At 55.8% G+C, this 21,032-nt stretch overlaps 2 protein-coding genes across 2 annotated transcripts in view; one reads left to right on the top strand and one right to left on the bottom strand.

Annotated features, from left to right (window-relative positions):
* The window catches only part of LOC127031904 (myosin-6), a 37,272-nt gene extending 21,969 nt beyond the window's left edge, over window positions 1-15,303 (top strand). Inside the window, exons 20-39 of the mRNA XM_050918909.1 lie at window positions 1-126; window positions 1,561-1,689; window positions 2,176-2,418; window positions 2,679-2,855; window positions 3,105-3,250; window positions 3,329-3,419; window positions 4,071-4,460; window positions 5,116-5,242; window positions 5,769-5,887; window positions 6,424-6,620; window positions 7,904-8,087; window positions 9,090-9,255; window positions 9,390-9,514; window positions 11,162-11,470; window positions 11,601-11,804; window positions 12,287-12,412; window positions 12,538-12,813; window positions 14,003-14,098; window positions 14,646-14,780; window positions 15,159-15,303. The exon at window positions 1-126 is cut by the window's left edge and continues 1 nt beyond it. Of these exons, the coding sequence (XP_050774866.1) occupies window positions 1-126; window positions 1,561-1,689; window positions 2,176-2,418; window positions 2,679-2,855; window positions 3,105-3,250; window positions 3,329-3,419; window positions 4,071-4,460; window positions 5,116-5,242; window positions 5,769-5,887; window positions 6,424-6,620; window positions 7,904-8,087; window positions 9,090-9,255; window positions 9,390-9,514; window positions 11,162-11,470; window positions 11,601-11,804; window positions 12,287-12,412; window positions 12,538-12,813; window positions 14,003-14,098; window positions 14,646-14,780; window positions 15,159-15,179 (3,387 nt within the window). The 3' untranslated portion in view covers window positions 15,180-15,303. The remainder of the gene's footprint in view (window positions 127-1,560; window positions 1,690-2,175; window positions 2,419-2,678; window positions 2,856-3,104; window positions 3,251-3,328; window positions 3,420-4,070; window positions 4,461-5,115; window positions 5,243-5,768; window positions 5,888-6,423; window positions 6,621-7,903; window positions 8,088-9,089; window positions 9,256-9,389; window positions 9,515-11,161; window positions 11,471-11,600; window positions 11,805-12,286; window positions 12,413-12,537; window positions 12,814-14,002; window positions 14,099-14,645; window positions 14,781-15,158) is intronic.
* Window positions 15,304-17,578: 2,275 nt separating this feature from the next.
* Window positions 17,579-18,508, bottom strand: LOC127031744 (zinc finger protein 239-like). The gene has a single exon (XM_050918781.1). It carries the CDS (start codon window positions 18,506-18,508, stop codon window positions 17,579-17,581), a length of 930 nt encoding a protein of 309 aa, XP_050774738.1.
* Between the last annotated feature and the right edge of the window lie 2,524 nt (window positions 18,509-21,032).

The raw sequence follows: 21,032 nt of genomic DNA, 5'->3' as shown, positions 1-21,032 counted from the left end.
GATGCCCTGCTGGTTATACAGTGGAACATCCGGGCATTCATGGGGGTGAAGAACTGGCCCTGGATGAAGCTCTACTTCAAGATCAAACCGCTTCTGAAGAGCGCTGAGACGGAGAAGGAGATGCAGGTGAGGTCAAAGGGTAGGAGCGGGGGCTGCAGTGAACCTGGGGAACTGGATTATCTGGAAGAGCTCAGGAGATAGAAATGGGCACTAGGCCCATGGTAATTGCATGGGGGATAGCTCAGATGTGACTGTTCAGGGATAGAGGTGGGATCAAATCCAAGTCAGTCAGGAAAAGGAGGCGAGTTCTAGGTTAACCATTTGCAGAGTTGGGTTCTAGGTTAATGCAACAAACTCAGGTTCTTGTTTTAATGCAACCTCTGGTGGGTTCTAGATAGACTGGAACTGCTTGGTTATGGATAGGGGCTCTAAATCAAATCCAAAATGGAGTTGTGTTCTAGGTCAGTTTGAATTGATTGGGATGAGGGGCTGAGTTCTAGGTCAAAATAGCCTGTAGTGGTGTTCTAGGTTATCTGGAACTGTTTGGTTTGATAAACTGGGTTCTAGGTCACATGCAGTTCCAGCTTCATTCTAGTTCAATTGGGTCTATTCAGTTTGAGGAGTTGGGTTCTGGGTTAGCTGAAATTGGCTTCAGGGATGTGTTCTAGATCAGTTGTCGCCAACGCGGTGCCCATGGGTGCCCTGGCGCCCACCGAAGCATCTGTCTGCGCCCGTGTACTGACCCGCGGACAAGCATCCGCCAAAATGGCACTGAAAGGCACCAACATCAAGAGGCGTCGCCACCAAAAAGCAGCGTCATCAAGAGGCATAGCCACCAAAATGCCGCTGATTTTCGGCAGCATTTCAGCGGCAAAGCCTCTTGACATTGCCGCTTCTCGGTGGCATTTTGGCAGATGCTTGTCCACTGGCCACGGTCCTTGGTGGCTCGTCATCCAGTGCCCGACAGACGAAAAAGGTTGGGGACCACTGTTCTAGATTATATACAACCAGCAGCTGGGTTCTTGGTCAACTGGAACTACCTAGGAAAAGGAGCTGATAGCTAGGCCAAATGCAAGACACAACTTTGTTCTAAGTCACTAAATCCTCAGCTGAGTTCTAGGTTAACTGGAAGCCTTTGGGGAAATAACTTGGGTTTTAGGTCAAATGTAGCTGCTCAAAAGAAAGAACTGAAGGCAGCCCATTGCAGACAGCTGCTCACCTGGGATGGTGGGTTCAGTGCTGGTTTCACTCTAGCAGTGGAAATTATTTTGCTCAAGGCGAGATGGAAAAGACTGTAACTATTTAACGTAGCTGTAGAACGGGTGGATGGATGAATATTGCAGAGGGAGGGATGGAGGGATATATGTATGGGCATACTGATGGATGGATGGATATTACAGAGGAAGGAAGGGTTATATGTGTGGCTGGATGGATGGGTTCATAGATGAATACTGCTAGATGGGTTCATTGCTCTGGTCCAGGGTAGGGAGGAGGGGTGGGATGCGGTGATACTGGCCCATATGGTCCTTTTGGTCTAATCCTTCCCCTGCCCCTGTGCAGACTATGAAAGAAGAGTTCGGGCGCCTGAAGGAGGCACTAGAGAAGTCGGAGGCCCGGAGGAAGGAGCTGGAGGAGAAGATGGTCTCTCTGCTGCAAGAGAAGAACGATCTCCAGCTGCAAGTGCAGGCTGTGAGTGGTTCTCTCTGCCTCAGATCCCCCCCAAGACCCAGGGCTCATGTCTTTGGGTTGGATTGGGTTGACTGATCTCATGACTGGTTAGACTTTACATGATGGGGGTCCCCACCTTGAACCCCCTTTGAGCCCCTCAATCCATGGGTGAGCGCTCAGTCCTTCCCTTCCCCGATCTGTGAATGACAGGGTACCCCAACCCAGTCTGAGCCCCACACCTCCCAAGGGGAAGCTCTGAGCCCTGTCCCCCCAGCTTTACATAATGGGAACCCTTGACACTAAATCTTGTCTAAGCCCCATAGTCCAATGGGGAGCTCTCAGCCCTGGCCTCCATGCCATGAGCAATGGGACCCCCATAGACCCTATGGCTGGACCCTAGCCCTAACTCTAAGATCAGATTCCCAACCCCCCACTCCCTTGTCCCTTACATTTCTCTTTCTTTCTTTCTTTCTTTCTTTTTCCCCCATCCTCCACTTCCACCCACAGGAGCAGGACAACCTGAATGATGCTGAGGAGCGCTGTGACCAGCTGATCAAGAACAAGATCCAGCTGGAGGCCAAGGTGAAGGAGCTGACAGAGCGAATGGAGGACGAGGAGGAGATGAATGCTGAGCTGACGGCCAAGAAGAGGAAGCTGGAGGATGAGTGCTCGGAGCTCAAGAAGGACATTGACGACCTGGAGCTGACCCTGGCCAAGGTGGAGAAGGAGAAACATGCAACAGAGAACAAGGTGAAGACATAGAAGGGATGAGTGGCTTCAAGGCTATTTGGGTTTGGTTGAGTCTCCTCACTGCTGATTGGGTGAGGCTGAGTTGCATGTCCTCAAGGTTGGTTGGGTTGAGTTTAATGTCCTCAAGGCTGATTGAGCTGGGTTGAGTTCACACAGGTCATTTGGGTTGAGAAAAAAGTGAGGACCCCACCTAGATATCGCATTTAGGACCAGGCCCAATAAGCCCAGAATCCTCACATCCCAGATTCCTTCTCCACCAGGTGAAGAACCTGACAGAGGAGATGGCTGGTCTGGATGAGATAATAGCTAAACTGACCAAGGAGAAGAAGGCCCTGCAGGAGGCCCATCAGCAAGCACTGGATGACCTGCAGGTGGAGGAGGACAAGGTCAACTCTCTGACCAAAGCCAAACTCAAACTGGAGCAGCAGGCAGATGATGTGAGTACATCCTGGACCCCAACGAGGCAGTTGCCTGCCGGAAGCAGGGTCAGGGGACTCAGTAGGGGTTACTCTCCATGCACAGTCAGTGCTGACCACAGTGTCTCAGCACAGCGCTAGGGGTTGGATTGAATGGTTGGGTTGAGTGTCCTCAAGCTTGGTTGGGATGGGTTGAATGTCCTCCAGGCTGAGTTTGGGAATGTCTGGGAGATGAAAGTTTTACCAATAACACACCTTCTTCTCTCTCAGTTGGAGGGCTCCCTGGAGCAGGAGAAGAAGATCCGGATGGACCTGGAGCGAGCCAAAAGGAAGCTGGAAGGGGACTTGAAACTGACCCAGGAGAACATCATGGATTTGGAGAATGACAAGCAGCAGCTGGAGGAGAAGCTGAAAAAGTAGGAGGATTGTTCTTTGCGCAATCCAGTGTGCTCTGGAGCACAGGGGGGGATTCATCTCTCTAAATCTCTTTGCAGGAAGGAGTTTGACATCAACCAGCAGAACAGCAAGATAGAGGATGAGCAAGCCCTGGGCCTGCAGCTCCAGAAGAAGCTGAAGGAGCTGCAGGTGGGTGCCTTTCTCTTGCCCTAGAATGCCCCTCACTTCCCTTCCAAAACTAGAGAAGCTGCTCTGGAATGAGCTGCATCATTTTTGTTCTAGAAGACTACCTCAATACCCAGACAAGAGATTGTCCCTTTTGGTGCTGCTCTAGCATAAATGAGTGCTTGAGTTCTAGATGGCCATTTTAGCACCAGTCCAGAGCCGAAAGGAAATATACCTTCTGGAACCTTGTGTTTGTGCATGTCTAAAACAAAATAGTGTGTCTTGTTTCTATCATTTTCATCTATTCCACTCCAGAACCAGAGGGTCTCTGCCTGCATGGGGTACTTTTGACATCACTCTAGAACTAGCTATAGAACTCCAATTCTAGGTTCATTCTCCCTATGCTTTGGAAACCAGATTCCCTTTCTGGTCTAGAACACTAGGTATTCAAGATTGATCTGAGGAAACTGTTTTATTTTGTTCTCTCCAGATTGAACAGGAACCCTGTGTCTTTGTTTCTAGAACCCAGATTTTTAATCTGATCTAGACCACAGTGTTCCAGATGTGGATTAGGACATTGTATAACTTTACACCCATACCCACATGTTCCTGCCTGCTCTAGAATGTGTGATGTTCTAGGCCTGTCTAAGCCCGTGGGTCTCTCTCTGGCTGCAGGCGCGCATTGAGGAGCTGGAGGAGGAGCTGGAGGCAGAGCGCACGGCCCGGGCCAAGGTGGAGAAGCTGCGCTCGGACTTGTCACGGGAGCTGGAGGAGATCAGCGAGCGGCTGGAGGAGGCGGGCGGCGCCACCTCGGTGCAGATCGAGCTGAACAAGAAGCGGGAGGCAGAGTTCCAGAAGATGCGGCGGGACCTGGAGGAGGCCACGCTGCAGCACGAGGCCACGGCCGCCACCCTGCGCAAGAAACACGCCGACTCGGTGGCCGAGCTGGGCGAGCAGATCGACAACCTGCAGCGCGTCAAGCAGAAGCTGGAGAAGGAGAAGAGCGAGCTCAAACTGGAGCTGGACGACGTCAGCTCCAACGTGGAGCAGCTGCTCAAAGCCAAGGTGCCCCGGGGGCAGGCCCGGGAGTAGAGAGGGAGGGGCCAGGGCTGACGGAAGAGCCCAGGCTTGGAGCATTTTTACTTCCTTGCTTTCCTTCTTTCCTTTCATTTTTTCATTTGTTGAATTTTTCATTTGGTTTGGTTTCATTTCTGTCTTTAGTTCATTTTTCTTTCATTCTCTTTTTTCTTTTGTTCTTTGGTTCTTTTTCTTTCATTCATTTCACCTTCGTTTTCATTCTTTTGTTGTTTCATTCCTTTCTTCTTTTTTCTTTCCGTCTGTCACTCCTTTGTTATTTTTCATTTCAACTATTGTTTCTTCATTCTTTCATTTTCTCCTTCCTTTCTTCTATTCCTTTGTTCCATTTCCGTCGCTCTTTAATTCCTTTGGGTTTTTCCTTTAACTTTTTCCTTCTTTCATTTCTTTCTTTAATTCTTTTGTTTTTTTCTCTTTCTTTTCTCTTTAGTTCTTTCATTCCTTCTTTTTACTTTCACTCTTTCATTCTTTTTCCATTCATTCTTTTTCAGCCTTGCATTCTTTCTGTTTTTAGGGGTTATTTTTATGCATTCCTTACTCATTTTCCTTTTCAGTTGCTCTTTGGGGTTTTTTTGGTCCATTCTTTGTTCATTCATTCCCCCATGTCTCCACCCTCCCCGCCCAGGTCAGCCTGGAGAAGCTTTCCCGCACGCTAGAGGACCAGACAGCCGAGCACCGGGCTAAACTGGAGGAGACGCAGCGAGCAATGAATGACACCAGCACCCAGAGAGCCAAACTGCAGACAGAGAATGGTGAGGCCCCTCCCTCGACAGCACTGGGGCCCTGCCCCCCCATCCTAATGTTCATCTTCACTCTAACCCTAATCTGAACCCTACACCAACTGTTACATTGGTCTAGTACCAGCATTAACTACTCGTCCTAAACTGAGCCACTATCCTAACCCACTAACCCTGATTATACCCCTGACCCTAACCCACTAACCTTGCTTATACCCCTGACCCTAACCCACTAACCTTGCTTATACCCCTGACACTAACCCAGTAACCCTGATTATACCCGACACTAACCTACAAACCCGATTATACCCCTGACCCTAACCCACTAACCCCTGATTATACCCCTAACACTAACCCACAAACCCCTGATTATACCCTGACCCTAACCCACTAACCCTGATTCTAACCCACTAACCCCTGATTATACTCCTGACCCTAACCCACTAACCCTGATTATACCCCTGACACTAACCCAGTAACCCTGATCATCACTGTAAGCTTGACCCAACCTATGCCCTACTCTATTCTCTGCCCCCCACAGGTGAACTGTCCCGCCAGCTAGAGGAGAAGGAGGCCCTGATCTCCCAGCTGACCCGGGGCAAACAGTCCTACACCCAGCAGATGGAGGACTTAAAAAGACAGCTGGAAGAGGAAACCAAGGTGATATGATAGCAGGGGGCTGCATGTTGGGAGCGAGGGGCACTAGCAAAGGTCGGGGGGGCAGGGCTGGGCTAGCCAGGGCTACGGGTCAGGAGTGAGGGGCACCAGCAGGGCTGGGCTGGCAGGGGGCTGCGAATCAGGAGTGAGGGGCACCAGCAGAGCTGAGGAGCCCACGACTGGGCTAGCTGGGGCTACGGGTCGGGAGTGAGGGGCACTGGCAGGGCTGGGTTGGCAGGGGCTGCGGGTCGGTAGTGAGGGGCACCAGCAGGGCGGGGGGCACAGGGCTGAGCTAGCAGGGGCTGCAGGTCGGGAGTGAGGGGCACCGGCAGAGCTGAGGAGCCCAGGGATGGGCTGGCAAGGGCTGCGGGTCGGGAGTGAGGGGCACCAGCAGGGCGGGGGGGGCAGGCCTGGGCTAGCAGGGGCTGTGGGTCAGGAGTGAGGGGCACCGGCAGGGCTGAGGAGCCCAGGGCTGGGCTGGCAGGGGCTGCGGGTTGGGAGTGAGGGGCACCGGCAGAGCTCTTCGTCCCCCACCCCAGGCGAAGAACGCCCTGGCCCACGCGCTGCAGTCGGCCCGGCACGACTGCGACCTGCTGCGGGAGCAGTACGAGGAGGAGACGGAGGCGAAGGCCGAGCTGCAGCGCTCGCTCTCCAAGGCCAACTCCGAGGTGGCGCAGTGGAGAACCAAGTATGAGACGGACGCCATCCAGCGGACGGAGGAGCTGGAGGAGGCCAAGTGAGTGGCGGGCAGAGCCGTGCTAGGGGGTAGATGCTCCAGGCTCAGTCATGATCCCGTTCCTTTTCCCAGTCTCTCGGCTTGTGTGCCGCCTTCTCACTGGCTTTTCTCCTTGTGTTCTTGTATCTTTTCATTCTTTGGGTTTTTTCATTCCTTCTTTTTCAACGTTCTTTATATCCCTTCCCCCGTCACTCTTACATCCTTTCTCCCCCCCCCCCTTATTTCTGTCCTCATCTCTTGCTCTACATCTCTCTCGCCCCTTTTTCCTGGTGAGTGCCCCCTGCTCGGCCCTGGACAACGGGGTTCTCAGCTGCTTCCTCTAACAGGGAAGCTTTTGGCTCGGGTTATATTTTCACCCACGGCGTATAAGACGAGCAAAAGGCTTGTTGGTTGGAGGAGAGACCTCCACCACCACGTGTCCTCCACCCATGGTTCCAGCACTAAGGTAGGTGGGAGCCCTTCTCGAAAATTAGGCAGGCTACCCTATGGCACTTAGCATTCATTGTAGATCCTCTGGAATGGCAGGGAATATCAGAGAAACCTCACCACTTCTTTCACCTGTGCTCAGGAAGTTTTAAGCTGGGAGATTTGTTCTAGAATAACAGGTTGAATCTGTGTGGCTCTTCTGGAAAGCAGTCCTAGAACAGTCTAGAACGTCAGATACAAGGTCCAGGCCTGAGCCTTGTAGGCTCCCTGATCTGCACATAATGATGGGCCCTTGGAGCTTTGGGCTAGAGCATTCTACATGGCCATCTAGAGAACCAGTGCTGGGATCCAGGCCAAACCATCATCTGCACCCAGCAGGCTCTCATTTGCCCCAGAATCTCACAGAGGAGGCTCGGAGTTCCACCCTGGGGAAGGTCTGGAACGGTCTAGATCATCCTTTAGAGCCTCAGGGAAGGAGGTACAGGCCAAGCCTGCAGCCCTACCACTGCACGCTCAACTGGGGCCTACGCTGGATGGCTTGATCTCTGATCTTGAACCTCAGAGCAAATTCTAGCTGCCCTGATCCAAAGTGGGTCTAGAAAGCTGTGAACAGATGAGAGATGGGGGCCAACACCACAAGAGTGGGGTGCTCCATGCTGGGATTGTCCAGAGCCTTAGACAGGAGACCAGAGTTGATTTTTGTCTAGAATGGTCTAGAGTGTGAGGATCCAATGCACCAGGCCAGGGTCGCAGGGATTTTCTGCTGGGAACCCTCTGTAACTCCAAGCCCAGAGGGGAGGGAAAGGGGCTAGGCCCCTCCCTAGCGACCGACGGGGTCTGTCGCCCCCCGGTGGCAGGAAGAAGCTGGCGCAGCGGCTGCAGGAGGCGGAGGAAGCTGTGGAGGCCGTGAACGCCAAGTGCTCGTCGCTGGAGAAGACCAAGCACCGGCTGCAGAATGAGATCGAGGACCTGATGGTGGACGTGGAGCGGTCGAACGCCGCCGCAGCCGCCCTGGACAAGAAGCAGAGAAACTTTGACAAGGTGGGACTGGGGGAGAGAGAGAGAGAGGATACAAGAGGAAGGGAGGAAGGGAGGAAGGAATAATTTAAATAGAAAAAAGGAAAGAAGAAATACCATAGAGCAAAGAACGAATGCAATGAGTCAAGGAACAAAGGAAGAAAAGAATGAAATTGAGCCAAGGAGAAAAAGCCAGCCGAGGGCACAATGAAGGAAAGAAATAGGGCAAAGAAACAACAGAGGAATGAAGGAAGGAAATAATGAAAATAAAGCAAAGAGAGAGAATAAAATTGAGCCAATAAATGAATGAAATAGGGTCAAGGAAGAAATAAATACAGCAATGACAGAAAGGGAAAAAAAGTTTATGAAAGAATGAAGGAAAACAGCACAAATAGAACGAACAAACAAACTAGGTTTGGCAGATTTCTGGTTTTATTTTCATATAATTTCAGCAGATAATGTTGCTGTTTATTGTTAAGCTTTTTTTAGTCAATTTAAATTTTCGCAGCGGCCACAAAATTATGGGGTTTTAATGTTTCTTTATTTTTAATTTATTTAAATGTTGCTGGTAATTCTGGCGAGGTCAGACAGACAATTGGGGCCGAGTGGAAAAGGTGCGTGACTGTCATTATCTAACGGCAACAAACGTCTTGCAATACCAAAATGTAGAGCTTTCTGACCATTAACACACACTGACAACGGCACGTGGCAAATCAGACAAAGTCAGTAGCCTGAAATAATTTCCCAAGCCAGGTTTCTCTTACTTTGCCTTTCTGCAAATTTCAATGATTATCGATGGAAATATTTTTTCGTGAGTGGGTGCGTCTGTGGCGAAATCAAAGCTCCCGACGCTGACCGATAAAAAGCCAATCCTTCTGAGCCTCAATACAACCACAGAGAGAAAGAAGGGGGCAGTGAACAAAGACAGGGAGGCAGAGAGAGAGCAGGGGAGAGAGATCTCGGGGCGGGGAGAGGGCTCCTCCATTGGGGTGACTCTCTCACCATGCCCCACCCGCCACCCCCCAGATCCTGTCCGAGTGGAAGCAGAAGTTCGAGGAGTCGCAGACGGAGCTGGAGTCGTCGCAGAAGGAGGCGCGGTCGCTCAGCACCGAGCTCTTCAAGCTGAAAAACGCCTACGAGGAGTCGCTGGAGCATCTGGAGACCTTCAAACGGGAGAACAAGAACCTACAGGGTGAGAATCTCCCCGGCACCCCCTGCCCCCGCTCCCAGCAGCGCAGCACCTCCTGGCCCCATGCTGGGGTAGGACGATCTCCCGTCCTAGCCATGACCTGCCTCCCGCTTAGCGCGGTCTCTCTCCCCCCGCAGAGGAGATCTCGGACCTGACGGAGCAGCTGGGTGAGGGAGGCAAGAACTTGCATGAGCTGGAGAAGGTGCGGAAGCAGCTGGAGGCCGAGAAGATGGAGCTGCAGGCGGCTCTGGAGGAGGCGGAGGTGAGGGGCACGGCCGAGCACCCCTTCCAGAGCTGCGTGGGGGTCAGCCGGGAACCCCCCCAGCGCCGGCCCAGTTGGTCTCTGTTGCTCTTCCAGTTCATCATTCACCTTCAGTTGCTCATTCTTTCTTTCTCTGTCCCCTTTTTTCCTTTATTCCTTCTGTCGTGGGGCAAGCAGACCCCGTCCCCTCTTGGGGTGGGGTGAGGGACATTATCTCCCCACAGCTGAGTCCATACGATCACCCCTTTGTCCCGGACTCACAGGACTCGTGCTCTCTCGGCTCCGTACGGTCTCTGGGGGGAACCCCTTTCAGGGCCACAGCCCTTCTCGGGGGCCCACTCTCTCTCGGGGGTTAAGCTGTCGGCCACTCTGCCTCCTGGAACCGCACCTCTGAGCCTTCAGGACGCCTGTCACTCGCTGTGGGCCCCCTCAGGGAGTCCACTCGCACTGGCCCCCCAGGGCCTCCACGCCCAGAGGGAGCAATGCAACGCTGTTCTCTAGACCGGAGCGACTCTCAGCCAGCATAGGGCAGGAGGGTTTAGCAAACGTCTGAACCCAGCACAGGAAACTCTCCAGGCCCTCAGGCCTAGGAACCCTCAGCACAGCACAGCCCAGTCTCCCCTGCATCCAGGGGGGCTCTGGCTGCTCTCTCTCTCCAGCCCAGAGACCCCCTCCTTCCAGCCAAGGCATCACATATCACCAGCCCCAACTGCTCCTCTGGTGTCCTTTGTCTTCCATCCCAGGTAAACAGGTCACCGGGGTCCTCTCTTCTCAGTCCTTTGTCCTCCCACTGGCCAGAACCAGCTAACAGCCAAGCTGGGGTGGGCCTCTCAGTCTCCAGGTCACCAGTTTTTAGGGTTCCCCATCTCCAGGCCATTGTCCGGGGGTCCCAGCTCCTAGGCAAGGTCACACCTGGTCCTCTGCAACAACAAACCTTCTCCCACCACCTTGTGAAACATGCAGCACACAGGGAAACTGAGGCACGCACACGCTATTCATGTAAAACATGACAATAATCCCCAACTTCGTCACACTTGTGTTTGGGATAGTAGGACTTAGGGTAAAAGTCAACATGGCCGCTCTCTCTCAGCACTGTGTGGCCTAGCAGCAGAGTCAGTAGGGCTGCCCTGTCCAGCAGGGCTGCGTGGCCTAGCGGCCAGTCAGGGAAATGGGCTGCCACCTAGAGCTGGGTGGCGGCCGGGTAGGGGGACCCAGAGCCTCCCTGCTCCACCGGTTCCCAGCCAGGGCCCTGGCAGTGGCAAGTGCGCTCTCCACTGGATCAGCAGGGAATCCACCCAAAACACACTCACGCCACTCGGCATAACGACTACTCCCCCTGACCTACTTCCTGCCCTGTCCCTGGGGCGCTGGTCCTGGCGTCTCCGGGCTCCTCAGTCTGTGCGGCTCTCAGCAGTTCCGTCACTTCTCGGGCATCCTCCCAGGTCTTGGCGGCTCTGGCTGGAGCCTGCAGCCTGCGACCTCCCTCTTCCACTCCTTTTTTCACTTCTACATCTGTTTCTTTCTTTCATTTCTACATTTTCTTTCATCTCCATTTAATTCTCTTCCTTCCTTCCCTTATGTCTTAATATCTCTCTCTCTCTCTCCTCTCTCACTTATTCATCCTCTCTCCTCCCCCACATCCCCCAGGCCTCTCTGGAGCACGAGGAGGGGAAGATCCTGCGGGCCCAGCTGGAGTTTAACCAGTTCAAGGCAGATTTCGAGCGGAAGCTGGCGGAGAAGGACGAGGAGATGGAGCAGGCCAAGCGCAACCACCTGCGGGTGGTGGATTCGCTGCAGACCTCGCTGGACGCCGAGACCCGCAGCCGCAACGAGGCGCTGAGAGTCAAGAAGAAGATGGAGGGCGACCTCAACGAGATGGAGATCCAGCTGAGCCACGCCAACCGCATGGCGGCCGAGGCCCAGAGCCACCTCAAGGCCACTCAGACCCAGCTCAAGGTAACAGGGCCTCCAGGGGGCAGAGAGTGGGGCCTTTCCCCTGTGGGGGAGGCAGCTCCCACCTTGCTCCAGGGCAGGGGATATGCTGATGGGGGGGGTCTCCTGTAGCCCTACATGTTTGTGCCCACAGGACTCCCAGCTGCAGCTGGATGACTTTATCCGGGCCAATGAGGACCTGAAGGAGAACATCGCCATTGTGGAGCGGCGGAACTCCCTGCTGCAGGCCGAGCTGGAGGAGCTGCGGGCCGTGGTGGAGCAGACGGAGCGCACCCGGAAACTGGCTGAGCAGGAGCTGATAGAAGCCAGCGAGAGAGTCCAGTTGCTCCACACCCAGGTGAGAGAGATGGAGACCCCCTGACTCCTGACTCTCCCATCTTGGAGCTCCCTTTGTCCCCAGTCCCTGTCCTTGGGACGCCCTGCAGAGATCTGCCATCTAGAGCACTCATTCATTGCAGCAGGAGTGACCTAGAATGTCACACTCCAGAGCAGCCACATCTAGAATTCTGTCTGCCCAGGAGCGTGGATGGTGGGTCTGTGGTTCTCCAGGATGATGATCTATACCGCCATCACCCACCTCATTTCTCCAGCACAAAAATCCACTCGCTCTAGAATAGCTGCGTAGAACATTGGCGTCTCTGTGCTTGGAGCTCCATCATGATCTAGGACACAGCTCAATCTCCCTGTAAAGGCCCCTCCCCAGTTCCCATGCAGCTCTGGATCCTGGTTCCAGAAAGACCTAGAACAGGGGACAGAGATCTTGTAACTGGATGACACCTTGTTTTTTGGTCATCTTGACCCCCCCTTGTGTTCCTCTAGAACACCAGCCTGATCAACCAGAAGAAGAAGATGGAGGCGGATCTGTCCCAGCTGCAGACAGAGGTGGAGGAGGCTGTGCAGGAATGCAGGAATGCCGAGGAGAAGGCCAAGAAAGCCATCACCGACGTGAGTGCGAGGGAACGGGACACGGGGCCTTTCCCCTCTAGGGGGCACCGGCTCCGATCTGGCCCCAGGGTGGGGGTACTGGCTGGCTCGGGGGGCAGGGAATGACTCTTTTTTCTGGCTGGCAGGCGGCGATGATGGCGGAGGAGCTGAAGAAGGAGCAGGACACCAGCGCCCACCTGGAGCGGATGAAGAAGAACATGGAGCAGACCATCAAGGACCTGCAGCTGCGGCTGGATGAGGCCGAGCAGCTGGCCCTCAAGGGCGGCAAGAAGCAGCTGCAGAAGCTGGAGGCGCGAGTCCGGGAGCTCGAGAATGAGCTGGAGTCGGAGCAGAAGCGCAACGCGGAGAGCATCAAGGGCCTGCGCAAGTCGGAGCGGCGCATCAAGGAGCTCACCTACCAGGTACCTGGGGGCTGGGGGGTATGTGCATCTAGAAAAAACCCTTCTCCAGAAGCCCTACTCCAGGCAGTTTTCTCCTGATCTAGAACATATACTCCAGGTGGTATTCTCCTGCTTCTAGATCATTGCTTCTAGTTCCAACATCGAGGGGCAGGACCCCTGTGGTGCTTTTCAGTCTTCCTGGGGGAAGGGAGGACAGCCGCACAGAGCATTCCTTTGCTCCTGTTCTGGAGTGGGTAGGGTACAACGCCGTCTCGGTTCCAGAGCCAAGGACACTGTACTCAGGGTGGGTCCTTCCATTCTGAAAGAGGCTTTTCCATGGAGATGGATGACACTGCCTAGAACGAGCCCAGCAGCCTGTTCTAGAATGGAATTCTAGACTGCTGTGGTGGTTCTAGAACCAAATATCAGACCCCCTCCTGCTGCCATATCCCCAGTGGGTCTCTTTTATTCTGAAGGGACTTGCCCATGGGGCAGGGGGGAAAGGTCTCTGTGTGAAAAACAGCCCAAGTCTGGGCTTTCTGGGTCTAGACAGAACTTCAGAACCCATCTTGTTTCTAGAATCAAAGCATAAGTTCCCACCGCGTCTTTCGTTCTCAGGCGCTTTCCCCCTGGGAAGACAAATTTGAATCTGGAATCATTCTCTAGGCCTTCAAGTATCAGAGGGGTAGCCGTGTTAGTCTGGATCTGTAAAAGCAGCAAAGAATCCTGTGGCACCTTATAGACTAACAGACATTTTGGAGCATGAGTTTTCGTGTCATGCTCCAAAACGTCTGTTAGTCTATAAGGTGCCACAGGATTCTTTGCTGCTTCTCTAGGCCTTCTTGCTCTTAAACTTGAAAAGGCCTGATTCCCCGGCCCCCTCTGATCTAGAGCCAGACCCTACAGCCTGACCACCCACCCTTCCCTTTTAGAATCAGACTCTAGACCCTCCCCACATTAATCCACCCCCCCAGGACGTCTGGCTCTGCATAAGTCCCCCATCTGATCTAGAGCCCATTCCAGAATTAGAGAAAAGGACCATTTTCTAGCTGGCCTTACCATCCTACATGGGGTCTGGAGACTGGAGCCTAGTTGGTTTCCAGATGGCATTGGATACCCCACGGCCGGAAAGATCAGGGGTGACAGAGATGCTGTTATCCTAATGCTTCCTCCACTGTCCCCGTCTCTCTCTCTCTCCCTGTGCCCTCAGACTGAGGAGGATAAGAAAAACCTAATGAGACTCCAGGACCTGGTGGACAAACTCCAGATGAAGGTCAAAGCCTACAAGAGGCAGGCCGAGGAGGCGGTGAGTATCCGACCTTCCGGATCAGCCCCTTGGCCCAGGCAGCCCAGGCTCCCCCTCCCCTCATTGGCCATTCATCCCAGCCAGTCCTGCCTCCCCGCTCCAAACCAGGGCCTGCTTGTGTTCACTGAGTCGCCAGTGGTCAGTAGTTCCTCAGGCAAACATATTAATTTTTTTTTTTTGGTTGTTCTCTGTGTCAACTCTCACTGGGGCAGCAGCCAGGCAGGTGCAGGGGAGGGAGGGATGAATGGGTGGATAGTTGAATGGAGAGGGGGATGGATGGACAGGTTGACAGATGATAGAATAGATGGATCTAATCTGTTAGTACCCATTCCTGCTCTTGTCTGCTGCAAATCCAGTAGCAGGCATTTCCACACGTTAACACAATGCATTTGTTCTCTATGCCCCCAGTGGGGCAGGGACATTCCCCTCCTCCGCAGGGCAGTACCCAGGCAGGCACAGGGTCCTGCCTGTGCTGAGTCCAGGGTCCACTGCACATCCAGTGGAGGGCAGTTCCACAGGGTAACGCCCCAGTTTCTCTCCCCCACAGGAGGAACAAGCCAACACCAACCTGGCCAAGTTCCGGAAGGTGCAGCACGAGCTGGACGAGGCGGAGGAGCGGGCCGACATCGCCGAGTCCCAGGTCAACAAGCTGCGGGCCAAGAGCCGGGACGCTGGGGGGAAGGTGAGCGATAGGGATGGAGGGCCAGCGCTCCGTCCAGCTGGCCCAACCCAGAGACTCCAGCCCTGACCCCCGCCCTGTCACACCAAGGGCGTCACTCAGCCTTTCAGTCTGTATAACTTGGTGTTTTTCACTCCTTTTCTTTCTTCCTCTTTCAGTCCATCTTTCATCTTCCTTTCTGTCCCTATCACTTCATCTTTTTCTGTCTCGATCGCCCCATCACTCCTTCTTATCACCTCATCTTTCAACTCCATCTTCTTTCTCTCTCCGTCTGTCTTTATCACTCCATTTTTTCTGTTATTCCATCTTTTTTTCTCTCACACTCTTTTGCTTTCTTTCCTTCCTTCTCTCTCACTCTTTCCTCTCTGTTTTTCCTTCCAGAAGCTCCACGATGAGGAGTGAAGGGACCCAATTTTCCAGATCGTGGCTGGGAACGTCCCACCCCCTCCCCACCTGACCCCCCAAGACTGGGCTTAATAATGTAACATTAATAGCGAGTCACTAATAAAGTGCAACAGCAAACTTCTGATCCTGGTGTCACAGCGCCCCACTCCTGCAGCCCAAGGGCCCCTCCCTCACCCAGTGTCAGGCGCTCCACCTCACTGGAGAACCCAGGCATCCGGGCCCTTCTCCCAATTTCTCCAGTGTCACCGCGCCCCCTGCTGGAGAACACCAGTGCCCAGGCCTTTGCAGACTCCTTTCCCTAACCAATGTCAGGGCGCCCCCTGCTGGAGAACACTGGCCACACCTAGTTATTCAGATGCCCCCTGGTGGCCAGTGGGGGTGTTGCAGTCAGCTTGCAGCTCCCAATAACTACACAGGGCCCATATAGGGTATATAGGACCAGACCACATTTTACTGTATGAGGGAGGACGACTGAGTCTTTTTTGGGGTGGGGGGACACCACATACATTTCAAGGTTCAAAGTGGGGGACGTCAGTACAGAGCCAACGATCTGGCAATTCCCAGTCCCAGAGTGCATCAGGCCACAATAGAGAAGTATAGACATGTACCCCCTCCATCCATCAGCCCCCTCAAAAAAGAGGGGTAGCTTGCCCCCCACCAGAGGAGAGTTAGAGCGAATCCCAGGGGCCAGAGTCTATGGCATGGGGGGAAAGGTCTGCTTCCCTCTTATTTACAGCTGGGGGGGAGCATGTTTTGAAAATTTGGGGTGAATTTGCAAGGGGGGTGTCACAGTCAGTTTGGGGTTGATTCCCCACTTGGAAATTTTGGGGTTAATGCTGCTTATTTGGGGGTGAATCATGATCAATTTAGGGGGGGTGCTTGCCTGCTATGAAATGGGGCTGAACCTAGCTGTAATGGGGGGTCTTCTACTGATTTGGGGGAGAGGGATCTTCCTGTGAAATTAGGGTGAAGCTGTCACTTTTTGGCGGGGGGGGGATGCTGAAACATACAGTGACATTGGGTGAATTCTGTCAGTTCTCAGGGCTGGCTGCTGCTATGAAATTGGGATGAATCTGGCTGTGATTTGGGGGGGTCAACCCTACCAATTTGGGGTGAATCGCTGTAAAATGGGGTAGAATCGTGCTCTGATTTGGGGGATGAATCTGTCAATTAGAGGGGTTGAAATTGCTGTGGTTTGAGGGTGAGCAGACTTGTTAATTTGTGACAGAATCTTGCTGTGAATTGGGGTGAATCTTGGTGTCAGATTGGGGGGATTGCTGCGGGATCAAATTGCTGTAAACCTGGGGATCCTTGTTAGAAATTTTGGGGTGCAACTGCCATGAAATTCTGGGGAAACCTTGCTGTGAAATTTTGGGATGAATCTTGCTGTCAGTTTTGGGGTGAACCCAGCTCGGAATTTGGGACAGCTTTGCCAGTTTTATGCATTGATTCCTGCTATAAATTTAGGGTGAACCTACTGTGAAATTTGGGGGCAAAGACGGCTCTGATGTTAGGGTGCAACTCCCAGCAAACTTTGCTATAAAGGTAGTGGTGAATCCAGCTCTGAATTTGGGGTACATCTTCCTAATAACTGTGGTGTGAACCAGACTGTTAATTTGGGGGTGAATCTGCTATGAAATTTGGGGTGACCTTGAGGGAATCATCCTATGAATGTTGTGTGTCACCTTGCTATGAAATTTTGTGGGGAGGGCTGTTAGTTTGGGGGTGTCTTCTATAAATGATGGTGTCAGCTTGCTGTCAGTTTGGGGGTTCTGAAGTTGGGGATGCATCTTGATGTGAATTTTGGGGTAAACCTGATTCTGTTTTGGGGTGAAACTTGCTCTTAATTTCAGGATACATTTTGTTGACATTTGGGGCAAACCTGGTTGCCAATTTTGGGGTGAACCTGGTTCCAGTTTGGGAGAGGAACTTTGCTCTTTTGGGGTGAACCTGACTGTCAATTTGGGGGTTGAATCCTGCTGTAAGCTTTTGGGGGAACCTGAGTCCCCTGTGGGTGAGCAAGCCATGCTCTGATTTTGGACCCACATTTTGCCAATCAAAGGGTTAATCTAGGGTTGAATTTAGGGGTGTATCTTACTGCCAATTTGAGGGGAGAACATGGTTTGTAATGTGGGGGTGCAACCTGCCAATATGAGGGTGAATCTGGCTTTTAACTTGGGTGTGCATCTTACTGCCAATTTGGTGGGGTGCTGGCTTTTAACTCGAGGTTGCAATGTGCTGATTTGGGGGGGGACGCTGGCTTTTAATTTTGGGGTTCACCTTGCCTTCAATGTGGGGGGTTCTGCAGTCTCCCGAGGACACCCCAGTGAGCATCCTCCACAGCGGGAGGGGGTCAGTCTCCCTGGATGGGGTGGGGGCACCCCCTTTCCAACCTCTCACTCCGCCTCCAGCCCCGCCTCCCTTTTCGGCTGCTGCCTCCTCTCGCCAGCAGCGCTGTCCCGGGTGTGAATCAGCCGGTGCTTCTGCAGGTGCTCCGAGGTCTTGAAGGCTTTGGGGCACTCAGGGCAGGGGTGGGGCCGCTCCCCGGTGTGGAGCTTCAGGTGACGGCGCAGCAGGAGGGAGTAGGCGAAGGTCTTGCCGCAGACGGAGCAGAGGAAGGGCCGCTCGCCCGTGTGCACCCGCTGGTGCTCCGTGAGCTGGGAGGCAGTGCCGTAGGCCTTGGGGCAGGCCTGGCAGCGGTGGGGCCGCTTGCCGGTGTAGCTGCGGGCGTGCTTGGCCAGCACAGAGGAGCGGGCGAAGCTCTTGCCGCAGCACTCGCAGCGGAAGGGCCGCTCGCCCGTGTGCACCCGCTGGTGCCGCAGCAGGTCGGAGGAGCGGAAGAAGCCGCGCCTGCAGCGCTCGCAGCGGAAGGGCCGCTCGCCCGTGTGGAAGCGCCGGTGCTGGGCCACGTCCCATGGGCGCAGGAAGGTCTTGCCGCACAGCGGGCAGGCGTGCTTGCGCTCAGCCCAGTGGGTGCGCCGGTGCTGCGCTAGGTGGGAGGAGGACATGAAGGCCTTGGCGCAGGTCGGGCAGGCGAAGGGGCGGTCGCCCGTGTGCGATCGCCCATGGGTCTCCAGCTGAGCCGCCTGGGCAAAGCCTTTGCCGCACTGGGCGCAGAGGAAGGGCTTCTCCCCACGGTGCACGGCCTCATGGCGGAGCAGGGCTGAGGAGCGGGCGAAGGCCTTGCCGCAGGTTGGACAGGCGTAGCCGTGGCCCTCAGGGTGCGAGCGGGCGTGGGAGTGCAGGGCCCACAGGCGCGGGAACTCAGCCCCGCAGCAGCCGCAGGGGTAAGCGGGCGCCTGGCTGGGGCAGGAGGCATCCGACATGGGGGTGCGGCTGGGTCAGACCGTTGCGGTGGCTGTAGGGGGCGGAAAGGTTAAAGGGTGTCAGGAGAACTGCCAGAAAATATGGTGGGGCGGGGGCCAGGAGACAGGCGTGGGCAGAGGCCGGGCAACACAGACACTGGGAGACACGCGCCTGTGCAAAGGCTGGGAGACACACACACAAGATGTGTGCTTGTGCAAAGGCTGGGAGAACCACGCCCGTGTGCAAACACCAAGGGAATATGGCCAGCCCTGGGCCCAACCCTATGAGTACACACACCCACCCACCCAGCACAGAGATCCGGGGACACATCTCAGGTTCCCTCGCACGCTTTGCACACCCCCTTGCCCAGCCAGACATGTGCAGACACAGGATGCCCCCTTACATGCCTGCCCTCACGTGGAAAAGCCCCTCCCCTACCACCCCAAGGATCCCCACCCCCCACAAAAATAATCTCCCAATCCCCCCGGCCCTGCCTCTCTGCCCCCCAAAAGGTCTCCAGCTCAGCCTCTGTACCCTCCAAGTTCCCCAGCCCTACCCTGCCTCTGGGCCCCCCAAAATCGCTGGCCCTCAAACCTCCCCAGCCCTGCCCTGCACGCCCCCCAAAATAACCACCAACCCCGCCTCTGTGCCTCTCCAAACCTCCTGAACCTGCATCCCCAACATGCCCCCCAGCCTACTGTACCCCCAAATGCTGCCCCCACACTTTGTTGGCTACAGAGCACCCTGGGTGGGGGGGCTGGAGGGAAAACGGGGTGTCAGGGAAAAGGGGGGGCTGTGGGGGGCTGGGAGTGGGAGCGGGTGGATGGAAGGGAGATGAGGAGGAGGGAGGGTATGGGGGAGGGGGTCAAGCGCGGGAGGACGGGGGAGGAGGGGCGGAGGGTGTCGGGGTGGGGGCTGGTACCTGCATCCTCTGGGCTGGGGGCTCCGCTGCAGCAGCAGCCGGGTCCCTGCGCCGCGTCCGCTGCGTCTCCCTCTCCGGCCCCCGCCTCAATCCCGCCCCCTCCCCTGCTGTCCCTCCCGCGCCCCCCCTCCGCGGCTCCCTTCCCTTGGCCCTCGCTCCACCCTCCGGGGAGACCCGACCCCCTCCTGCCCTCCCCGTCCCTCCTCCATCCCCCCTGCCCTCTCCCCTCCATCCCCCCTTCCCCACCCCCACCCCTCATCCATCATCTCTGCCCTCCCCGTCCCTCCTCCATCCCCCCTGCCCCCTCCCCTCCATCCCCCCTTCCCCACCCCCCACCCCTCATCCATCATCTCTGCCCTCCCCATCCCTCCTCCATCCCCCCTGCCCCCTCCCCTCCATCCCCCCTTCCCCACCCCCACCCCTCGTCCATCCCCCCTGCCCCCTCCCCTCCAACCCCCTTCCCCACCCCCCACCCCTCGTCCATCATCTCTGCCCTCCCCGTCCCTCCTCCATCCCCCCTGCCCCCTCCCCTCCAACCCCCTTCCCCACCCCCCACCCCTCGTCCATCATCTCTGCCCTCCCCGTCCCTCCTCCATCCCCCCTGCCCCCTCCCCTCCAACCCCCTTCCCCACCCCCCACCCCTCGTCCATCATCTCTGCCCTCCCCATCCCCGCTCCATCTCCACTGCCCCCTCCCCTCCATCCCCCCTCCCACACCCCACTCCCATCCCTCCTCCATCCCCCCCACCCCTCATCCATCTCCTCTGCCCCCTCCCCTCCATCCCCCCTTCCCCACCCCCACCCCTCGTCCATCTCCTCTGCCCTCCCCGTCCCCCCTCCATCTCCCCTGCCCCCTCCCCTCCATCCTCCCTTCCACACCCCACTCCCATCCCCCCTCCATCCCTCCCTTCCCCACCTCCATCCCTCGTCCATCTCCTCTGCCCTCCCCGTCCCACCTCCATCCCCCCCTTCCCCACCCCCACTCCTCGTCCACCATCTCTGCCCTCCCTGTCCCCTCTCCATTTCTTCTGCCCCCTCCCCTCCATCCCCCCTTCCCCACCCTCACTCCCACCCCTCGTCCATCTCCTCTGCCCTCCCCGTCCTCCGTCCATCTCCTCTGCCCCCTCCCCTCCATCCCCCCTTCCCCACCCCCCTCCATCTTCCCAGCCCCTCCCCTTCATCCCTCCCCTGCCCTGTCCCCTTCCCTCCACCTCTTTCTGGGTCCCCCTTCACCTGGGTCTCTATCGCTCTAGCCCCTGGCTGACACATTCCCCCCTCCACACAACACAACACAACTCACAGGGGTGCAGGGACCCACACACCGAAGCGTCAGTACCAGACCAAAGCACCTGTAATTTCCCCCTTTGCACAATTTAAATACAAGTGAACCCAGAGCCTCCTGCCCCTTTGCCCCAGGCAGGGGCGGCTCCAGGTGTTTTGCCGCCCCAGGCACGGCAGGGAGGGGGCTGCCCTCGGCGGTGCCTGTGGGGGGGGGGCCGGGCCTGCGGGTTCGGCGGCACCTGCGGGGGGCCCCAGTCCTGCGGGTTCGGCGGCGCCTGCAGGGGGGGGCGGGCCCGTGGGTTCGGCGGCCCCTGCGGGGGGGCCCCGGTCCCGAGGGTTCGG

The sequence above is a fragment of the Gopherus flavomarginatus genome, chromosome 11 (genome assembly GCF_025201925.1).
Source record: "Gopherus flavomarginatus isolate rGopFla2 chromosome 11, rGopFla2.mat.asm, whole genome shotgun sequence".
Lineage (NCBI taxonomy): Eukaryota > Metazoa > Chordata > Testudines > Testudinidae > Gopherus > Gopherus flavomarginatus.
This window is presented reverse-complemented; position numbering and strand designations above follow the sequence as displayed.